At 47.3% G+C, this 19192-nt stretch overlaps 1 protein-coding gene across 8 annotated transcripts in view; it reads left to right on the top strand.

Moving 5' to 3' along the window:
• The window catches only part of PIR (pirin), a 99305-nt gene that overhangs the window by 40469 nt on the left and 39644 nt on the right, over positions 1-19192 (top strand). For 5 of the 8 annotated variants that reach the window (XM_005673448.4, XM_085008560.1, XM_085008559.1 and 2 more), the window contains one exon: positions 254-460. The exons of 2 other annotated variants lie outside the window; for them this stretch is intronic. In XM_005673448.4, coding sequence (XP_005673505.2) covers positions 254-460 — 207 coding nt within the window. Of the gene's footprint in view, positions 1-253; positions 2335-6411; positions 7419-19192 lie in introns of those variants that run through there. One more of the 8 variants, XR_014835769.1, reaches the window with a different exon arrangement.

Below are 19192 nucleotides of genomic sequence, written 5' to 3'. Positions count from 1 at the left end.
GTCTTCCCTGTGTGCAAATTGCAGATCCGATGCTTTGAATTCGCATGCGGAAGCACGGGACGCCTTTGGAAAAAGAAAGGGCCCAGCAGTTGTCCCTGTGGCTCTGTTACTCCTCCTGCTGCCCTGTAACTCGGAAAGCAGGGCTTTGTGAGGCTCCTCGCTTGGTTGCCTAGTTACCCGGGCATCCTCGTCCCATCTGCGGCCTCCTTAGAAGCTGGGTTACACCTTCCTCTCTTTGGTCTGGTGTCTGCAGTGGATGACCGCCGGCCGGGGCATCGTGCACGCCGAGATGCCCTGCTCGGAGGAGCCAGTCCATGGCCTACAACTGTGGGTGAATTTGAGGAGCTCTCAGAAGATGGTGGAGCCACGCTACCAGGAACTGAAAAGTAAAGAAATCCCTAAACCCAGTCAGGATGGTGTGACCGTGGCCGTCATTTCGGGAGAAGCCCTGGGAGTCAAGGTAATCGCGCTGTCGTGCGTTCGTGAAAGCCGAGGTGCCCGGTGACACGCGGCTGGCCCCATCCCGGTTGGCAGCGCACCTCGGGTTAGCTGTCACAGTTCGTGTCCCATGTGAAGGAGTTGCTGCAGAGGTGTCAGAATAAATGGAACTGGAGGCAGCCCAGATGGTTTTTTTTGGGGGGGGGCTGCCTGCAGATCCATCGAGCTAGGAAAATTACAGGAAAGCAAGCTCATTTAATAATTCTGCACAAAAAGCCATTTTCAAGATACATCTTAATGTGTGCGCATACTTAGTCTATTTCCTTTTATTTATAGTGCACTTTTATAGCTCCCCGTTTAAGAAACAAACAAAAACTGAACTCCACTCTATGAAGATGTTTTTAAATTGGTAAGGACAGCACACTACTACATCATAGAAAGGTTTCTTTTATTTTTATTTTTATTTTTTTTTGTCATTTTGCCATTTCTAGGGCCGCTTCTGCGGCATATGGAGGTTCCCAGGCTAGGTGTCTAATCGGAGCTGTAACCACCGGCCTACGCCAGAGCCACAGCAACGTGGGATCCAAGCTGCGTCTGCAACCTACACCACAGCTCACAGCAACACTGGATCCTTAACCCACTGAGCAAGGCCAGGGATCGAACCTGCAACCTCATGGTTCCTAGTCAGATTCGTTAACCACTGAGCCATGATGGGAACTCCAGAAAGGTTTCTTTAAACAATTAACTCGAACGTTGATGTAACGCATCCATGCCATGCCCTGTACATTCTTCTTAACAGAGACTTTATCATATTTTGGTTTCATGCCCCACCTTTTAATCAAGTACGATCAATTTTGGCTACATTTTATGGACAGATTTTGGTAGGAAAAGGGTATGGCAAGTAAAGTGTTCATTGCACCCTAGACCTGCTGCTGAGGCCGGGTTCCTAGGTTGCACCTGCAGGGTGGTGAGCTGGGGGGCGTGGTGGTCTTGTAGGTGGCATTTCCCAGAGGCAGACCCAGAGAACATTCATGTGCAGATGTCTAAAGGAAGTGTCCCCTGGGGAAGGGAAAAAGGAACCCGGACCAGGAGGAGCAAGTCGCCACACAGGGGTGTCATCTCAGGCAAAGTCCCAAAGAGGATCGGCTGCCTCCCACTTGTCCCCACCTACCCTGACACAGGGGCTGGGCTTTCGTGCTCCCTTCCCCCAAGCCATTGAGTTTGGGGTGGGCAGCACAGAAATGGTTAACAGGGCCCTGGGGCGGGGGTTGGGGGGATCTGGGAGGGGCTCTGACTCTAGTACCACCTGTGCTGCCAGTCTGTCGCCTGTTGTTGAGAAATCAACCTCCTGGGAACCACTTTGCCCACCTCTCCCCCACCAGCACTTAAAACCATTTGGAAGACTAAGTTACGTCAATTTCAGTGTTGTTTTCCTGTAGGCGCAGGGCTAAGGGCTGGGCAGTGGGATGCATTTCCTGGTCAGGGGGTTGGTCGTAATGATTGGTGAGGAGTTAGCGCTTTTTATCTTCCCTGCGCTATAACCATGGCTCTGGACCTGGGCTGTGCCTGGGCGTCGTCGTGATTCTGCTTTGCGTTTCCAGTGCAAACAGAAGTGGTTGAAGAAAACACTATCAGCATTCGCTCCCTATTAAGCGCACATATCTGCCTGCCAGCTCTGCCCCTGGCAGGCCTCTGCCTGACTTTGCCGTTGGGAATGTCACCTCTCATAGTGTTTCTGTGGCCCATGTCTGTTTTGCTAAGCATTGGGCAGTGCCCCCCCGCCCCTTTTTGTACTTTTAGGGCCACACCTGTGGCATATGGAAGTTCCCAGGCTGGGGGTTGAATCGGAGCTGAAGCCACCGACCTAGGCCACAGCCACAGCCACACCAGATCCGAGCCACATCTGTGACTACACCACAGCTCACGGCAACGCCAGATCCTTGACCCACTGAGCAAGGCCAGGGATCGAACCTGCGACCTCTTGGAAACTAGTCAGATTCATTTTCGCCGAGAACTCTGGCAGTGCCCTTTTCAACTGTTTCTAGAGTGTCCTTCTCTTCAGCTCCACAGGGGAGAGTTCGGGTCGGAGGTCTTCCAGGTGTAAGACCGAGGACTGGGCCGCGTGTACTGTCAGGCAGGGAGGCTCTCTGGAGAGCTGCGTTCACACACAGGAGAGGCCACTCACTATCTCCTGGGGTGTTTTTCATTCTGTGTTTTCAGGACTCTAGGGTTCTAGGGACAGGCTCTCAGGGCTACTGAGGTGAAGGTCGAGAGAATTCCCTCTCCCCACTTCACCCAAAGCACAAGGCTGTGCCTGGTCCACGTATATTGGAATTATCCTTAAGATTTCTTTTACAGAAAGAGGTGAGCATCGGCTGCTAAAAAGAGAAATGAGACCCCTGATTTGATGGATAATCAAAGCCAGCAGTATCACGAATCCTTAGCCTTTGCAGCTGCTTCTCATTTATAGAAACTATAGTGCAGTTTTAATGTAGGAGTTGGTTCCGTGACAGGCAGAGGGACGTTTTCAAGCACTTCCAAGCATCAGACTGCGTGGTCTTGCAGTCGCCACCGAGAGCTGGAGACCGTGTCTTACTTCACTCTGTGAAATGTCCTAGTCGCTGCCAGCCTCTCTTTTGCTTTTTGTCAAGTAAAACGTCTGAAGTGAATTACATTCTCCTAGGTACATGATCAGTCTTTAGTATGAGAGCAAAGGGACTCCTGGAACCCCAGACAGTATCTATTTGGACTCTGAGCGGCAGTATGGGGCTGTGGTTACCAGCGTGGACTCGAGGCAGACAGGCTGAATTACGAGCCCCGCCATGAACTAGCTGTGTGGCTTCGGGCAAACCACCAAACCTCTCTGTGCTTCATTGTCCTTGTCTGTAAAATACGGTTACTCTGAGGCTTAAGTGATTTTTTTCTATACTGTAAGTTATCAACACAGCGCCAGACACATTGTAAACAGCACATAAATGGTAGCTGTTATTGTTGTGATGCCTTTGTGTTAACTTGGGCAAGAACCGGGGCCGAGATTTGTGTTTGCTGCCCATGTCGCCGCGATCTGGGAAAAGGTGATTGATGTGCTCTCGAGAAAAGACACCACTGTGCGTCATCGTAAACCTGGGGGCTGGTGGCCGTTTCTTGCTGGGTCTCATAAGAAAGGTAAGTTTGCACATCAGAAGCCTTAATATCTGCTCACAAAGGAGCGATTGCATCCTTAAAAGTCTCGGTCCGCCATAAAGACAAACTGAAAATCGTTTTGCATCAGGAGGATAATTTTAAGTTAAATTGCGAGGTGAGGCTGATCATATACCTTTCAAGAGACGGGTGCATTTATAACCAACATAGAGTCGCCAATAACTCCCCTCCCCACAACTGAACTAGCTAGAACATTTGCGCTCTTCTCCAGTTTTAATATTCACGTGGATGGCTCCGGGCTCTTGTTGAAATGCAGATTCCGGTTCAGCAGGGCCAGGTAAGGCCAGAGAGTCTGCCTTTCTCACCGGCTCCCATGGGATGCTCACGCTGTGGTCCAGGCCCCATGGTTTGTAAAATGTATCAAATCCGCAGGATCCAAGACGCGGGAGTGCACTTCTCCTGAGGAACAGTGTGAGTAGGTGTCTATAGAAGATGTCAAGTCCAGCTCTGTGACTTTTGGCAAGTTTGCAGCCATTCTGGGCTTCGGTTCCCACCTCCACAGAAACCGTGAGGGAGTTTTGTGCAAAATGCTAGACGCTTTTTTTTGCGAGCAACACAGCCGATCTTTTAAAATTCCCAGAGGTAGATGTGCCCCGTGTTGCCCAGGTTTTGTGAGTCTGAGCATTTCTTCAGCCCTTGAGAAACCACAGCCAGTTTTGAGCAAGATTCTGCCAGGACAGCACAGTCTAAAGTGAAGGCTGCAAGGGGGAAAAGAGCAAAACGGGACACACTTCGAATAGTTTCTGTCACTTCAGGAAGGTCAAAACTCACATGTTTATTTCACGAGACTGAAATTCTCTAAACCCCATTCCATCCTTATCAGGCCGCCAATGAGGGATATTTATTGCCAGTTGTCTCTGGAACAGGATTCTTTTCCCAACAAACGCCTCTTCTTGCCTCCTGCTGTTTGAAATTCCATTATGTCAGAAGCAAAGCCTAAGGAGGCCTCAGCCACCCGCTCCCAGGGTCAGAAAACGGCAATCTGGAGCCAGACTGCTGAGGTCAAGGCCAGCCCCACCGCTGACTGCCTTTAGAGAAGTCATGTCCGCTTGCTGGGCCTCAGTTTTCTCACCTGTAAAATGGAGATCATTCTGATGATCCAGAGGGTCATTGGGAAGACGAGATTGGTTCATGGGGATGAAGAGCTTAGCGCACTCCCCGGTTCAGCGTGAGCCCTCTCGACGTGGTTGCTGCTTTTCCTTTGCAGAAGCCTTGTGCAAGATTCCTGTGGACGACACATATCACACGAAGAAGTGTCCTTCTGATGGGCAGACTGTGTAGTCTTATATTGGAGGACAGCCAAAATTGTACAGATTCACTTCCAAGAGAGTCAGCCAAGCAGCTCCTGTAATGGGCCCAGACCTGAAACTGTCTAATACACACAAGGTGATCGATAAATATTTTCTGGGTGTGCAAGTGAAGTCATCAAAATGTAAATGAGTGCTGGGATAAGAGAAACTATGGAAAAGTCCTAAGAAGAGAGGTGATAGAAGGATTAGGCATAACTGCAGTAAGCTTAATTCGAGCTCACTAAAAAGTTGAGAGAGGAGTAAAATTCGCCAAATTCTATTTTCAAATACAATAAACTTTTTAAGGGATTAGGAAGCAGGGAGATAAAAAACAGAACGATCTTTTGCGGGGGAGGGGGCACACATGAGTCATGTAGAAGTTCCCAGGCCAGGGATCAAACCCGTGCCACAGCAGTGACAATGTCAAGTCCTTCATCTTCTGAGCCACCAGGGAACTCTGATTTTTATTTCTTCTTGAAGTGTGGCTACTAGGCTGTTTTGCCAGACCCAGATTGTTCCCTGCAGGTTTCTGAAACGCCAGCAGTGACAGCACTCAGTGAGGAGCAGAGGTTTGGAGGTTCCTGGTTCTCTTTAGGGGTCCGCAGGTGGGTGTCTCCTTGTCAGCATCTTTCCTGTGGGTCTCAGGGCATGGCCTGACCTCCAGCAGCGGCCGTACTGGCCGTACTTACTGGCGTGCAGTGAGTTCTGTTTATCACGGAGCCATGATGGGAACTCCGGATTTTTTTTTTTTTTAATTTAAAATTTTTTTTTGCTTGTGCCCATGGTGTGCAGAAGTTCCTGGTCCAGGGATTGAACCTGCGCCACAGCAGTGACTCGAGCCACTGCAGTGTCGACGCTGGCTCTTTAACCTGCTGCACCACGAGTGAACTCCAGGGAAATATTTTTATAGCATGTCCACATGGCAGTGGGTTTTTGGCAATCCTAATACCAGACAGTAGACTCAGGACATTTGAACATTGTACCTACCCGTTTCTCTATTTCAGGGAAAATTTGAATTTCTTAAGTTGGATTTGGCAGTGTTACATGGATTTTGCCCGACTTTCCAGTTGACCCCAAATTCTCCAGTCCTCTGCCCCGCCTTTCTGAGCTTGCTTCTGTCTGATGAGGTGGGGAGGGCCGCCCCCCCCCCCACCGCCCCCCAACGGGAGGTTTCTCTTGGCTTCCCAGGTTCAGAAGAACAACTTCTCCAGGTAGCATTTTAAAAAACCATTACATTCTGAAAACAGGTAGCACGGGAGCTTTTTTTCCCCTTTGAAGTATTCAAGCAAGTTTGAGAGTCAGTCTGTTTTGTTTTTTCCTTTTGGGCCACCCCTAGGCATATGGAGTTGCCAGGTCAGCGATCAAGATCTGATCCGGAGTTCCCGTCTTGGTGCAGCGGAAATGAATCCGCCTAGGAACCATGAGGTTGCGGGTTCGACCCCTGGCCTCGCTCAGTGGGTTAAAGATCTGGCGTTGCTGTGAGCTGTGGTGTAGGCTGGCAGCTGTAGCTCTGATTTGATGGCCTGGGAACCTCCATATGCCGTGGATGCGGCCCTAAAAAGGCAAAAGACAAAAAAAAAAAAAAATCTGATCTGCAGTTGAAGCAACACCGGATCCTTAACCCACTGTGCCAGGTGGGGCTTGAACCCGTGTCCTGGTGTTGTAGAGACGCTGCCGATCCTGTTGTGCCACAGCGGGAACCCCTAAGCTCAAGAGTCTTGCTCAAAAAAGAATGATGGTGGGTTTCTGACCAAGGGAGCTCAGGATGATAGCAAACAGAGGGAACACAGCACTGGCTCAGAGAGAAAGTGTCTCTGCCAAAGGCCTCTCTGTTAATTGATTTTATTTATAAATCAGAGTACTTGGTGATAGACTTAAAAACTGGATATTTACAAAAACATTCCCTTTGGGGTCGAGGGTGGGGAATAAGGATGGCCCTGACACTTCTCTCAGTATGTCTATTTATTTTTAATTTTGAAAGATGTAAATGTTTACATATTTAAGACATCGAGTTAAACCAGAAAAGGGGAAAAAACCCACATCTTAATATGAAAGCCAAACGGAAACAAATGAAGAACCTCACAATTTGTTTAAAGATATCAGCAACATAAGCACACAGAGAAAATATTTATTTGAAGGGCTTTTCAACATAGTTCTCTGCTGGTACCCTTTGAGTGGGATATATTCTAAAGGCGAAAAGAACAGCATAAAGTTTTAAACTCATTTATGCGTAAATTTCTTAACATTTTTAGGAATCAAGATCTTCAGTGTAAGAAAAATAGGTTCAGATATAAGGGAAGAGAGCTAGGTAAAATAGTGTAATATTCAATGTTACATTAGCTATTAAATAGAAAGTTCCCTTGTGGTGCGGTGGGTTAATGCTTTGGCATTGCCACAGCTGTGGCGTAGGTTGTAACTGCAGCCCAGGTTCCATCCCTGGCCCGGGAACTTCCATGTGCCATGGGTGCAGCCAAAAATAATAATAAAAAATATTAAATAAATATTTTAAAGAAATGGATGGCCATTATCTCTAAGAGGCAGTTTCTGGAAGCCTAATGTGATGTGGTCATTTTAGGAATCCAAGATTCCTAACGATGCAATTTTATCTTTGTTCCTGACAATATCATTTCCCCTGGGTTTTATTTCCATTGATTTTTCTTTTACCGTCCATGTTTGATTAGATGCCACGAGGAATGCTTAAAAAAATAAAAAGCCCCACCTCAGAAAGTCGCAATCACCCAAATGAATCCAGGCTGAAATTTCCCTTTTCGGACTTTATATAAACGTCTTATAATGGGGGGATATGGGGAGAGAGGAGAAGGAAATGTTACACAAGGCAGAGGCCTCCTGGTGTCCGTTTGATGCAGGGCGGGGCGGGGGGGAAGCGGAGCAGTTGGAGGAAAAGTCATTGTCACGTGCCGAGTCCTATAGCGATGGGGAGAAATCTCACCATCTCCTTGCTAGTCGTCACGGGGGTCCAACCCCGGTCCCCTCTCTTTCCTGAAGCCTTCTCAGCTGCCTCGGATCCATGCAGCCCTCCTGTCTTCATCGTCCATGAGATTTTTAGACCGGCAGTTATCATTTAGTTCACATGTCCCTTTTCTCTATCAGCTCTGCTCATTCCATCGTTAGGCACCTGCCAGGTATATAGTGTGCATTGTCACTTAAGGTCTCGGTCTAGCAGGGGGGAGAAGCGGGCTGACATCAGAGGTATCCTGTGATACAAGACGTGCTAAAAGCACGTGTGTGTCACTTCCGCGGCGGTCTGGAGGGTGGAGGAGTACTGCTGCTTGTGTGGGTGGAGGGAGGGAAGGAAAGAAGAGAAGGGGGGGCAGGGCTCATGCCTTGTAATGGCTTGTGTCCAAGACTTGGAGAGTTGGGGTGCTCCAGCTACTTCGGATCGTGATGGGGGCCCGCAGAGGCAGCCAGATCCTGGTGGCGTTGTGACAAGGCCAAAGGAGTTGATGCAAAATATCAAGGAAGAGGGAAAATCAGGACCGAGTGTATCTAGGCCTGAGTTTTACCTACGGCTGCGCTGGACTGTCTCTTATTCCCTGCATCCCTCTGTCCAGGGTTTTGCAGTAGCACCGTTTGAGGGTAAGGGCGGCTGGGGCTGGGGTGCCACCAGGTCTCATCTCGAAGTCACCATGCAGTTCACTCTATAGGACCTGCCCGTCCCAGGCCGTGTAGCCCGAGCAGGTGATCAGCATCATGGCAGAGACAAGTGCCAGTCTTAGTTCTGAGGCACTGCTGAGACCAGACACAGTTAGGTCTGTTAGTCTTGTTTCATCAGTAGGAAGACATCAGAGAACTTGTCCTGAGTTGGCAGCTGTTGTTGGCACTTCATTTGCGGTTTGGAATGTTCAGATAAACAGTGGTCAGGATCTGCTCACATCAGCTGTACAGAAGGTTGCTCTTGCCCAGGGCAGCCCGCTCACTCCAGAAATACCATTCTTAGTGCGCACGAAGGGCGCCAGATGTTCTCACTCCTTCAAGATGTCCCTGCCGACCTAATCACCTAGCAAGAACATTCCTTTAGTGTCGACAAGCCCTCTTCCGCCGGTGAATCAAGAGTGGAGAAGTGTGCGTTTCAACCCGAAGTGACATCCCGTGCCGTTCGTCCATCGTTGGCCGTTACTAATCAGGGTTACAAGTTAGCAGGGGATTTAGACTAAGAGCATAATGAGAGCTATAAAAAGCAAGGTGTCTCCTTCAGTAAAAGTGAGCAGACACTTTCTATATCACTATAATCACTTCTCTGGCTGTCAAGGCTGTAATAAGTCTTTTCCCAGGAACACATTACATATTTTTTTCTAACCATAGTGGAAAAAAAAAAAAAAAAGCACGACAGCCTCAGAGAGCTTCAGAGGCTTGCCTGTTGCATTCAAAGCTGAGCTCCTTTAGAAATAAATGAAGCAGATGTTGGTATTTTAAAAACTGGCCCTCACATATGTAAAGGTATGCTCTGAAGAGCTACAAGCATCATACTTTATTTTGCCTAAAGCACACATCCTTGGGATCATGCAGTTTTTTAATAGTTTGGCTACACTCACCCTAAGACGTGATGAGTTAATTTGGTGTCAGATTTCTGATTACTTGAAGTTTCATTAAGAACCCTCCTGCGGTCAGGTATAGGTATTTCAAGAGGTAAGAATTTTTGAAAGATCAGCTCTCATGGCCTCTGAATCATTGATGGGGTGATTCCATTGAAGGAGGAGCATGTTGTAGTCTTCAGACCTGAGCGAATCCTTTTCACTCTCCGTTGCAGACCCCTGGCCATTGAGCAGACCCTTGGCTTTGTAAGTGACAGGAGGACATTGTCTGATCCTGCCGTTCCTGAATGGACTCCCGTGCTGGCCATTGTGGTTCTGGGAGGATTTTCCAGGAAGGTACTTATGCCACCATAGTTCCGTCGGGCTCAGCAGATAGGTACTGAGGGCCAAGCGTATAAGCAAGGCCCTGTGAAGGCGTGGGGGAAAAAGAGGAAAAACAAAATCAAGGAGCTGGAAAGGCACAGTCAAAAGAACGGCCACATTCCCAGCGAACATGAGTGTGCCCTGGTATCACCCGACTGGCAGACATGGTGGGTTTAGGAGAGGGCAGCCTGGCTGGGAGGCTGAGCCCAACCTGGAAGGGTCGGGAAAAGCAGACCTGAATCTAGGAACCAACTGGCCTGGCAAAGAAAGATGGAAGGAGTCGAGACAGCACAGAGGAGATGGCTTGAGTGGAAGTGATTCTGCATGGAGGTACGAAAGGGTCTGGTTGAATAAGTGAGTGCCTTTAGGAGGCCTTCAAAACATATGTTCATGGTTTTAAGCAGGAAAATTATCGTCTTTACCATGTACAGCTTTTCTGGTCATTTATAATCTCTCTCTCTCTCTCATTCTCACCTCGTGTTTTCATTCTCTTGTGTCTTTAGAAAAGTCATGAATATGCCAGTGATGTTTTACCTGGAGTAACTGGTTTTCTGCCATCTCTGCCTTTTATTTCCCTCTTTGGGTGATCAAAACTCAAACAGTACAGAGTTTTAAAGACACAGTGCTCTCACTTAGCATCTGTAGGAGTCATCCATGTTGAGGCTAGAGCGGTTACATTTGGAAGGTAGCGTGAATTGATTAAGGTCTAGGTTCATTGAAGGATTAAATAATGATAATTTGCCTCTTTTTCATGAAACCTGAAGCCCCTCATGAACCCCCTTGCTCTCTTGGCTTCCATTATAGACGATCATTTTGAGCATTATGGAAGGAAAGCTGGTGGCCCCCAATTTTCTTTCCTTGTCCTACTATAAGTAGCAGTTGGAGACATTTAAATGCCTCCTTTTAAAGGAAACCATTTTGAAACCTAGGCCAGGGTCCTTCTTTCCCACCACCCTCAAACACCTGTCTACGGTCAGTTTTCATCACATCTCTAGGCTCTAAGAGCAATGCTGATGTCACCTCCCACTTATGCCATTCTGTGATTACAGGAACCCATCCATGAGAGAGAGGAAGAGCTGGGCTGTGAAAAGGAAGAAGAAAAACAGCCCAACACCATTCCTGCTCCATCTTGGTTCCTTTAGCATTGGTTTTTGTGCCTCGACCCGTGGTCCATGGGAGTGTTTCCTCATAGCCTGCCCTGCTCCCCCATTCCTGCCAGCCCATCGCCTCACCACCACCACCACCACCAGTTAGAATCTCTGCCGGTGGAGTCCTCCTGGCCAGATCATTTTCCCCAGCAGCTTCCACACTGGCTGCAGCAGCTCTGCTGCTCAGGCGTCAGTGCCATCTACGTCTTTGTCTGCCTTGGGGACTCTGACTGTCTCTGAGTAACTCCTGAGACTTGCCTGGTGGGTTTTCCCAGCAGCAGTTACTGATTTAAGGCCATCTGTTACTGATCAGTCCAAAAGAAGTTTTGAGTAAGAGTTCCTGGGGACTGTGATTAAATGTTTTCATAGGTTTTAACCTACAGGGTCTGTTGGCCAGACACAAGCAGAAAGAACTAAGAATTGGGGAGCTGTCAGATGAAGGGAGTTGAGATGCAAGAGGAGACCAGAAGATAATACTCCTTCCCTTCCCAAGTTGGAGGGAGAGATAGACTCTGAGAGGTTGGCAGATAGGGATCCAGGTATCATCTGTGTTACCAGTAAAATCTGGATAAGAGCATATGAGTTGGGTCTGAGACCGTTGCCGCTTCTTACTACTTCGCCCACTTCCTTAAACACGTCTAGGCAGAATGGACAGTCGTCAGCATCCTTTTCAGAGGTGGGCTTATTACGTCATGGTAGAAGAAGAGAGAGAGAGAAAAGGAGAAAGCCCAGAAGGGGATGAGCTGAGCATGTTCCTCGAATTACCCTCGGCAGCAGGATCTTATCCTTCCTTTTCCCCTCCAGTCCTAGGGATGAGCCAGGAAGGCAGTGTTGCCTCGTGGGGACACCGGGGGGGGTGGGGATGGCCAGGGGGCTCCCACCATATTCCCCACTGTTTTGTTCTATTGACCTGTTGGGTTTTACACTTAGCAGCGACTGCCCCCCTCAGGGAAGGAGAGGAGAAATTTATCAGCCCGGACCTCCTCCCACCAAAACTAACTTCTGCTCTCTGGGATAAATTTTACTAACCAGAAAATTCTGAAATGGGTACAGAGAATATTTTCATTAAACTAACGCCAAGGCAATCCATATTCTAGGCTTCACATCGACTCCCTATCATGTTTCCCTGCCAAAACTATATCCAGCCACATTGAGAGGTGTGCAAGAAGCCTAAGTGATAGCCTAAAAAATATCTAAATGTTAAAATATCCCACATTTGAACATAGCCCATCATCAAATCTCTAAGAAGAAAGTAAGGTTCTGATCTAAACCCCCCTGCCGTTATAAACCAAGGCAAAAGAAACTATACTTAAAAATGATATTCTACATAAAGTGCCAGAGTGTCCATACCCAATTTAAATTCTGCTTTGCTTGGGTAGAGGGTGGATTTTCTTTTTCTTTATAAGCACAGTAACCTGGGTTGCCTCCCCTGGACTGGATGTGCTCCGTCCAGATTGCCAGACTTGAAATCATTTGCCTCACTTTAAAAATATCCCCAGAGATAATGGGAGACAGATTTAAATTGCAATTCCGCCCCGTGGTTCCATGAGATTTTGTTGCACAAGCAAATCTCCAAGCCCTAGAGCAGTTCCATCTGCAGAAAACTGATGTACGTGGTCAGGCCAGAGTGTTAACATCGTTGGAAGAACAAAGCCATGTATCCATAGTTCTCCATCCTCTGAGGTGAGACATTTGTGCCTTCTTGCCAAGTTAGATGCTTGTGTTGGTGGCAACTGCAGGCTCCAGGTCCTAAGAACATCCTCCACCCAACTATTGAAGGCCAAGAATAAGCAGAGGTGGTCTTCTCACCAACACACAGAGAAAGGTGGATTCTAATAATCCACCACTTGACACTCTAAGTTGACAAAAATTAGGAAGTTGGGTGTTACCAAGTGCTGGCAAGGATGGGAGGAAATAGAAACTTCATGCCTGGTAGGCGAGTATGACTCGATCCATTGTGGACAGCAAGCTGGCCTTACTTAGTGAAGCTAACACTCCCGCAAAACCTCACCAAGTAGCCATATGATGGTGGTCATCCCAGCGCCGTGGGTGGTAGAAAGGAGTCGGAGATGATGGAAGTGGCGACCATTGAGGGCGTGGATAAGGAGAAGGTCGTGGTCACCTACCGTACGATACGGTATAACTTCCAGAAGCACTGGATTACATTTACTCATAGCTGTGTTATTAGATCTCAGGAAATAATGTGAAATAAATAAGAACACGAAAGCAATTCAGCAACATGATAACCGCTTTATTTTTCAAGGACACCTGTCTTTCTAAATAAACATACAGAGGCTAGTTTGGAAGAATACTCATTTTGTATGCTTGACTGAGAATCAGTGGGAGAATGAGATGGAGAACAAATACGAAAGAAGAGCGGCTTTCATGGGTGTGTGACCATGTGCCATGGTATGATGTATGACCAGTTCGGTTCCAAGGACCTATGACAAGGGCACGTGCACACAATTCTGTGTGTGTGAAAGAGAGAAAGAGATGGATTGATTGATCGATTGTGTCCAACAGCAGCTTGTAGCTTGTTTAGCGTAGGTGATCTCCCCTGGGGTGATTTAAGAGGTTCTAGGATGACCTCACACATGCCCAAGAAATCTCGGTTACGTCCTCTAAACTGTACCATTAGGGAGTCAGTCCTTTGACGGAATGATAGATTGAAAAGAGCAGGGACTGTGGAGTCATGCAGAGCTGCGTGCACGTCTTGGCTCTGTTGTTTAATACCTCTGTGGTTTGGGGGAAGTTTATTTTTGTGCCTTTATTTCTCATCTGTCAAATGGGGATAATAATGCGTAGTCTTTGAATCATTTGCATGATATATAATGCGCCTAGCAACAAGGAGGGTACTGTCTCCCTTTCTGTTTCCCTGTTTTCTTGGATCATTAGACTTTACTGACAGCAAATCTCTAGAACGTCTTGGGATGGGAAAGGAAAATGGCTACAAAAATCGTTTGTAGGCTTACAAGGAACCACATTCTGAGTTAGAGCTGTCCAGTAGTAATATAATGGAAGCCACGTGTCACCGACAATTTTCAGTAGACACACTCAAAACATAAAAACAAACAGATGAAAAAAAAATTTTTAAGGCCACACCTGTGGCATATGGAAGATCCCAGGCTAGGGATCGAATCAGAGCTGTAGCTGAGGCCTACGCCACAGCCACGCCAGATGTAAGCCACATCTGTGATCTCTGCCACAGCTCACGGCAATGCAGGATCCTTAACCCACTGCGTGAGGCCAGGGGTCACACCCACATCCTCTCAGAGACATTGTGGGGTCCTTAACCTGCTGAGCCACAGCAGGAACTCCCGCAGTGAGTTTCGCTAGTATACTTTAGCCCAGTGATCCAAAAGATTATCATTTCAGCATATAATCGATATAAAATTATAATGAGATGGTTAATATTTTTTTTGTACCAAGTCCTTGAAGTCCAATGTGTATTTTTGTTACACTTATAGCATATCTCCGTTCACGCTAGCCACACTTCGGGTGCTCAGTAGCTGCGTGTGAGTAGTGGCAGCTGTATTGGACAGTGAGGTCCCAAGTGCTTGACCTGCGTCAGTCCTTTTCCTCCTGCTTTAACTTGGCTTCTCTCAGGGACGGAGCCTAAGGCAGGGCTTGGGCGCAGTTCTGGGACAGAGAGAGTGAGGGAGAGGGGAGGACAGACCCACACTTAGTGGCATAGGATATGCCTGGTCACAAAACTGTGCCTCAAGCCTCTTAATAAAGGAAGAAAGAGGAAGACTTTTTCTGTCGCCACAGCTGTGACCTACACTACAGGTATGGCAATGCCAGATCCCCCAGTCTACTGCGCTGGGCTGGGGATTGAACCCATGCCTCCCCTGTGACCTGAACCACCACAGTCAAATTCCCAACCCACTGCAGCATAGCAGGAACTCCTGGGGTCTTTCATAGCTGCAGGGTTTGTCCTTATTTGTGCATCACAGCTGTTGGGAGCTGTCTCACAGGGTACACAAAGCAGGTAGTCTCTAAGTGGCTAAAAGCATGTTTATTTGGGATATATTTAAAGGGATCAGATGCGTGAGAATTTGAGGTGAGTTCCAACAACCCTGGGCCTAAAGGTCCTCTCTTGCTGTGAACAAGTGAACAAGATGGCACCATTTTCTCCTCAAATACAGGGGCCATCTCAAGCCCATTTATATGATAGTTGGACAGGAAGCTCTCCATTCATTCACCTCTTCCACTGCTGTAACGGGGTCTTAGGATGTGAATGACATTCTGAGGGCAGCAAGAGTCCAGAACTCCTGATGGTATGAGATGCTTTTCTGAGCCAGCCAGGACCTGCTCTTCCTTCTTCTTCTGCATTTCTGTTTGGATCACAGTGTCCGGCAGCTGCAGACATGAGACACGAGCTCTCCAGCTCCACCATGTTGCAGATGAGACAATGGCAACACGACTTGATGGAAGGTCACACAACTCGTTGAGGAAGGAACCCAGGCTCAAACTCGGGTCTCCTGAATTTTGCCCTGTTTTATATGCAGCGTGGCCCTGTCTTATCACATCATTCAGCCCTTGTACGCGAACTTGCTGAGTGTGTCTCTCTCCAGCTTGGGAATGTCTTAGCTCAATTTCATGTACAGGCAGACACCTCAACTGTGTCAGATCAACTGTGTCACCTCAACAGCCACTGATCCTATAGGAGACGCCATGTGCCTGTAGTCATAAAACTGAAGGTAAATTCCAAGTGCGACTAATAGAGATTAAAGATTGGGATTAATGTATACACGCTACTATATATAAAATGGATGCGTAACAAGGACCTACTGTACAGTAGAGGAAGTTGTCCTCAATACTGGGTAGTAACTTAGAAAAGACTATGAAAAAGAATATATATGTATATATAACTAAATCACTTTGCTGTACACCTGAAACCAGCGCAACATCGTAAGTCAACTGTACTCTAATACAATTTTTTAAAGTGCTGTAAAGCCCTGTGAGCATTCTAGCATCAATTAATAGATTTGATGACAACGTTGAAAAACGTTACCCATGGATGGGAGATAAGTGATAGGAAACCTCCCCGTTGGTATTATTTGTGGTCTTATTGTACTGTTGCCTTTGTAGGATTATGGATGGGTTATTCGTATGAGAGATGGGCGTGCATTCCTTCTCTGGTTCTAATTTGCCAAAAAATCAGAACATCTGTAACCCAGTTTCGAGCAAGGATGCTGACTCAGAGAGTGAAGAAATCAAAGTCCACTTTCACAATTAACATGTCTCTGATTACATTTCAGGACTGTGAGCTGGGCCAGCATTTTGATTCCCTTCCGCCTTAGCTCTTCCCTTCCCACGACCCCTCCCTCAAATACAGAGCGAGAAGGAGAGGGACTCCAGTGTTACTACGGATTCAAATGCTGCTTGAAAACAGGATCCTCTCGAGACTGGACTGTAGGATAACTTGGCTCTGTCCATGATTCCTGGTCAGCTGGACAGCTTGATGGCCAAGATTTCCCACACTCCTTTGTGGTAGATAGATGTTAAAAATGTTGTCTGGCCCTCTCTAACTCTCACCCTATACCGACTCGCTGGCATTTTGCCTAAGAGTTCCTCGTCTTCGTTTTGTGTAGCAAGCACTTCATAGATATGTCAAAATGTGATGACGGGGTTTTCATCCTTCCCCCAATACCTTTGGCACTGAGGATGCAAACTAATCTCTCCCACTCCTTAACAGAATTCTTTCAAATAATCAAGAATTTAGAAGTCCAGAGTGCTTTGGATTGGAGACAGAAGACTTCGCCTTTGGTGGAAGAGCACCAGCCTTGTCTAAGCAGCAAGAGTTGGACGTTGGCTTTCAATAAGATCCTAAATCTCCTTTTCATTCCCTCAAAGCTTTACAAGCCCCAGAAGAAAGGGGAAGGTTGGGTTCTTCACACCAGGGATCTGGCAGTGAGTTTCTTGAGTGCGTTTGCAGGTGTAAGCGCTGGAGAGGATTGGGTCTGTGCGGGTGGGGTTTTCTTTCTCTCCAGTGCAAAGTCCCCAGGAGACTATCAGAGTGGGGAAGCGGTGGAGCGAAGGTGCACGGGGTCGGGGAGCCCCGCGGGAGATGGCCTAGGTGGTGGCCAGACCTCCTCTGGGGTAGATCTTCTTCTCTTAGTTGAGGCTCCTGAGCTCATTGGTGAAGGTTTCTCCACTGAGGCTCCTTTTGTGATTGGCAGAAAGAGAACCTACCTGAAGTCGACCCAAGTATATGTGTGAACTTTGTGGTGAAGAAGGTTATCATCACGTGGGGAAAAGGGAAGAACAAGTCAACTGGGATTTGGTTAACCAATCATAAAAAGAAACCAGCTGAGTTCACGGTCTCACACCTCATAGGGAAATAACCTTGACAGAGATCAATGACTCAAATGTTAAAAATTCTGACCTAGAAAAATACAGGCAGACCTTTAACGTGGTCTTTGCAGAGGGAAAGGCTTTCTAAGTCTAAAAGCATTGGAAGGAAAAGATGGATCTGACCCATGTCAGAAAGGCCGTAAATTAAAATTCAAGGCCAAAAACAAACTGGGAGATTTTTACAACAAATTGTAAAAAACGAAAATTTATTTATCTAAAAAACCCTCTCATAGAAATTCATAAGGGAAGCACCAAACTCCCTTGGCTCCACACCCTCCAGATCTGCCTGCTCGCTTCCCCACCCCCTCCAGGCTCTCACCCTGGCAGCCCCTCCAGCAGTGCATTGAGTTGCTTCTCAGCTCCATGTGGCCCAACCCATCGGTCTTTGCTTTCCTTCCTTTCCATGGGTTGAAGGCTTCCTCCCTCTCTACACCCTCTCTCCTTTCTTTGGCCTCGGAGACCATACGTTCTTCTGTCCCCAGATGCTCTTTGCGCCTTCTCAGTTTCTTTTCTCATGTGGGTACCGTTTCCTGTACCAGACTCCTAAACACGCAGGTTCCCCCGAATCTCAGTCCTGAGTCCTCTTCTGGTCGTTGAACGTCATCTCCCGAGGTCATCTTATCCATCCCATGGATTTAGATACCATTTGTAGTCTTACGATCCCACGTTTATTTTATTCTTGATTGTTATAATTTATAGAACATTATATTAGTTTGAGTGTACAACATAATGGTTTAATATTTGTACATGTTGTGAAATAATTGCCACAATACACAAAAAGCCCAGTTAACATCCATCACCACATACAGTTACAGAATGTCTCATGTCTGTGATGAGAGCTTTTAAGATTTACTCTTGGAGTTGCTGTCATGGTGCAGTGGAAACGAATCTGACTAGCATCCATGAGGATGCGTTTTCAATCCCTGGCCTCGCTCCGTGGGTTAAGCATCCGGCCTTGCCGTCAGCTGTGGTGTAGGTCGCAGATGCGGCTTGGATCCCGAGTGGCTGTGGCGGTGGTGTGGACCCGCAGCCACAGCTCTGATTCCACCCCTAGCCTGGGAACCTCCATATGCCACGTGTGTGGCCCTAAAAAAAAAAAAAGTCAAAAACAATGACTCTCTTGGCACCTTTCACATGTCTCCCACTTTCAAACAACTCCCACATTTCTGTTCATAGCACAAGCCTCACCACTGAGCCCTATGTCAGCTCATATATTCAGCTGCCTCCTTGATGGCTCCATTTGCGTGGGTCCTAGGCATGGCACATTTAAAATGGCAAAGTTGAGGTCTTGTTCCCTTACCACCACCTGCCCTGAGAGCAAACAGACACAAACTTTGCCTTCCTGCTTCTCCATCTGCGTGAGTGAATGGCACCATCGCTCACTGCACGGAGCGGAGACCTGGTGGCACCATCCTTACTCCTCCTCCCTCCCACCCTCATCCTGTCCATTCTCAAAACCATTCTATGTCCAAGAAATATTAATAAATGTATATAATATGCACATATATAAACACACACATATATATGTGTGTGTATATATATATATATATATATTTTTTTTTTTTTTTTCCTGTACTGCATCATGTGGAAGTTCCAGGGCCAGGAACCGAACCGGCACTGCAGTTGTGGCCTGTGTCACAAGCCAAATCTTTAGCCCACCATGCCACAGGGGAACTTCCTCAAATACATTTTATTTAAGATTTTTTAAAATTATGATTGATTTACAGTGTTCACATATATTTGAAGCCTCTCTGCTTCTCTCCCATGCCCTGCCCAGAGCGAGCCAGGCCCCCTGCAGCGGCCTCTTCCACAGCAGGCAGCGCAAGACACCCATTGTACT

Source organism: Sus scrofa, chromosome X (genome assembly GCF_054392235.1).
Source record: "Sus scrofa isolate SSC_HxYL_T2T_F1_AM1 chromosome X, Sscrofa_HxYL_maternal_Yorkshire_Landrace_v2.0, whole genome shotgun sequence".
In the NCBI taxonomy this organism is placed as follows: Eukaryota; Metazoa; Chordata; class Mammalia; order Artiodactyla; family Suidae; genus Sus; species Sus scrofa.
The sequence above is the reverse complement of the archived record's forward strand: the minus strand, read 5'-3'. Positions and strand labels throughout refer to the sequence as shown.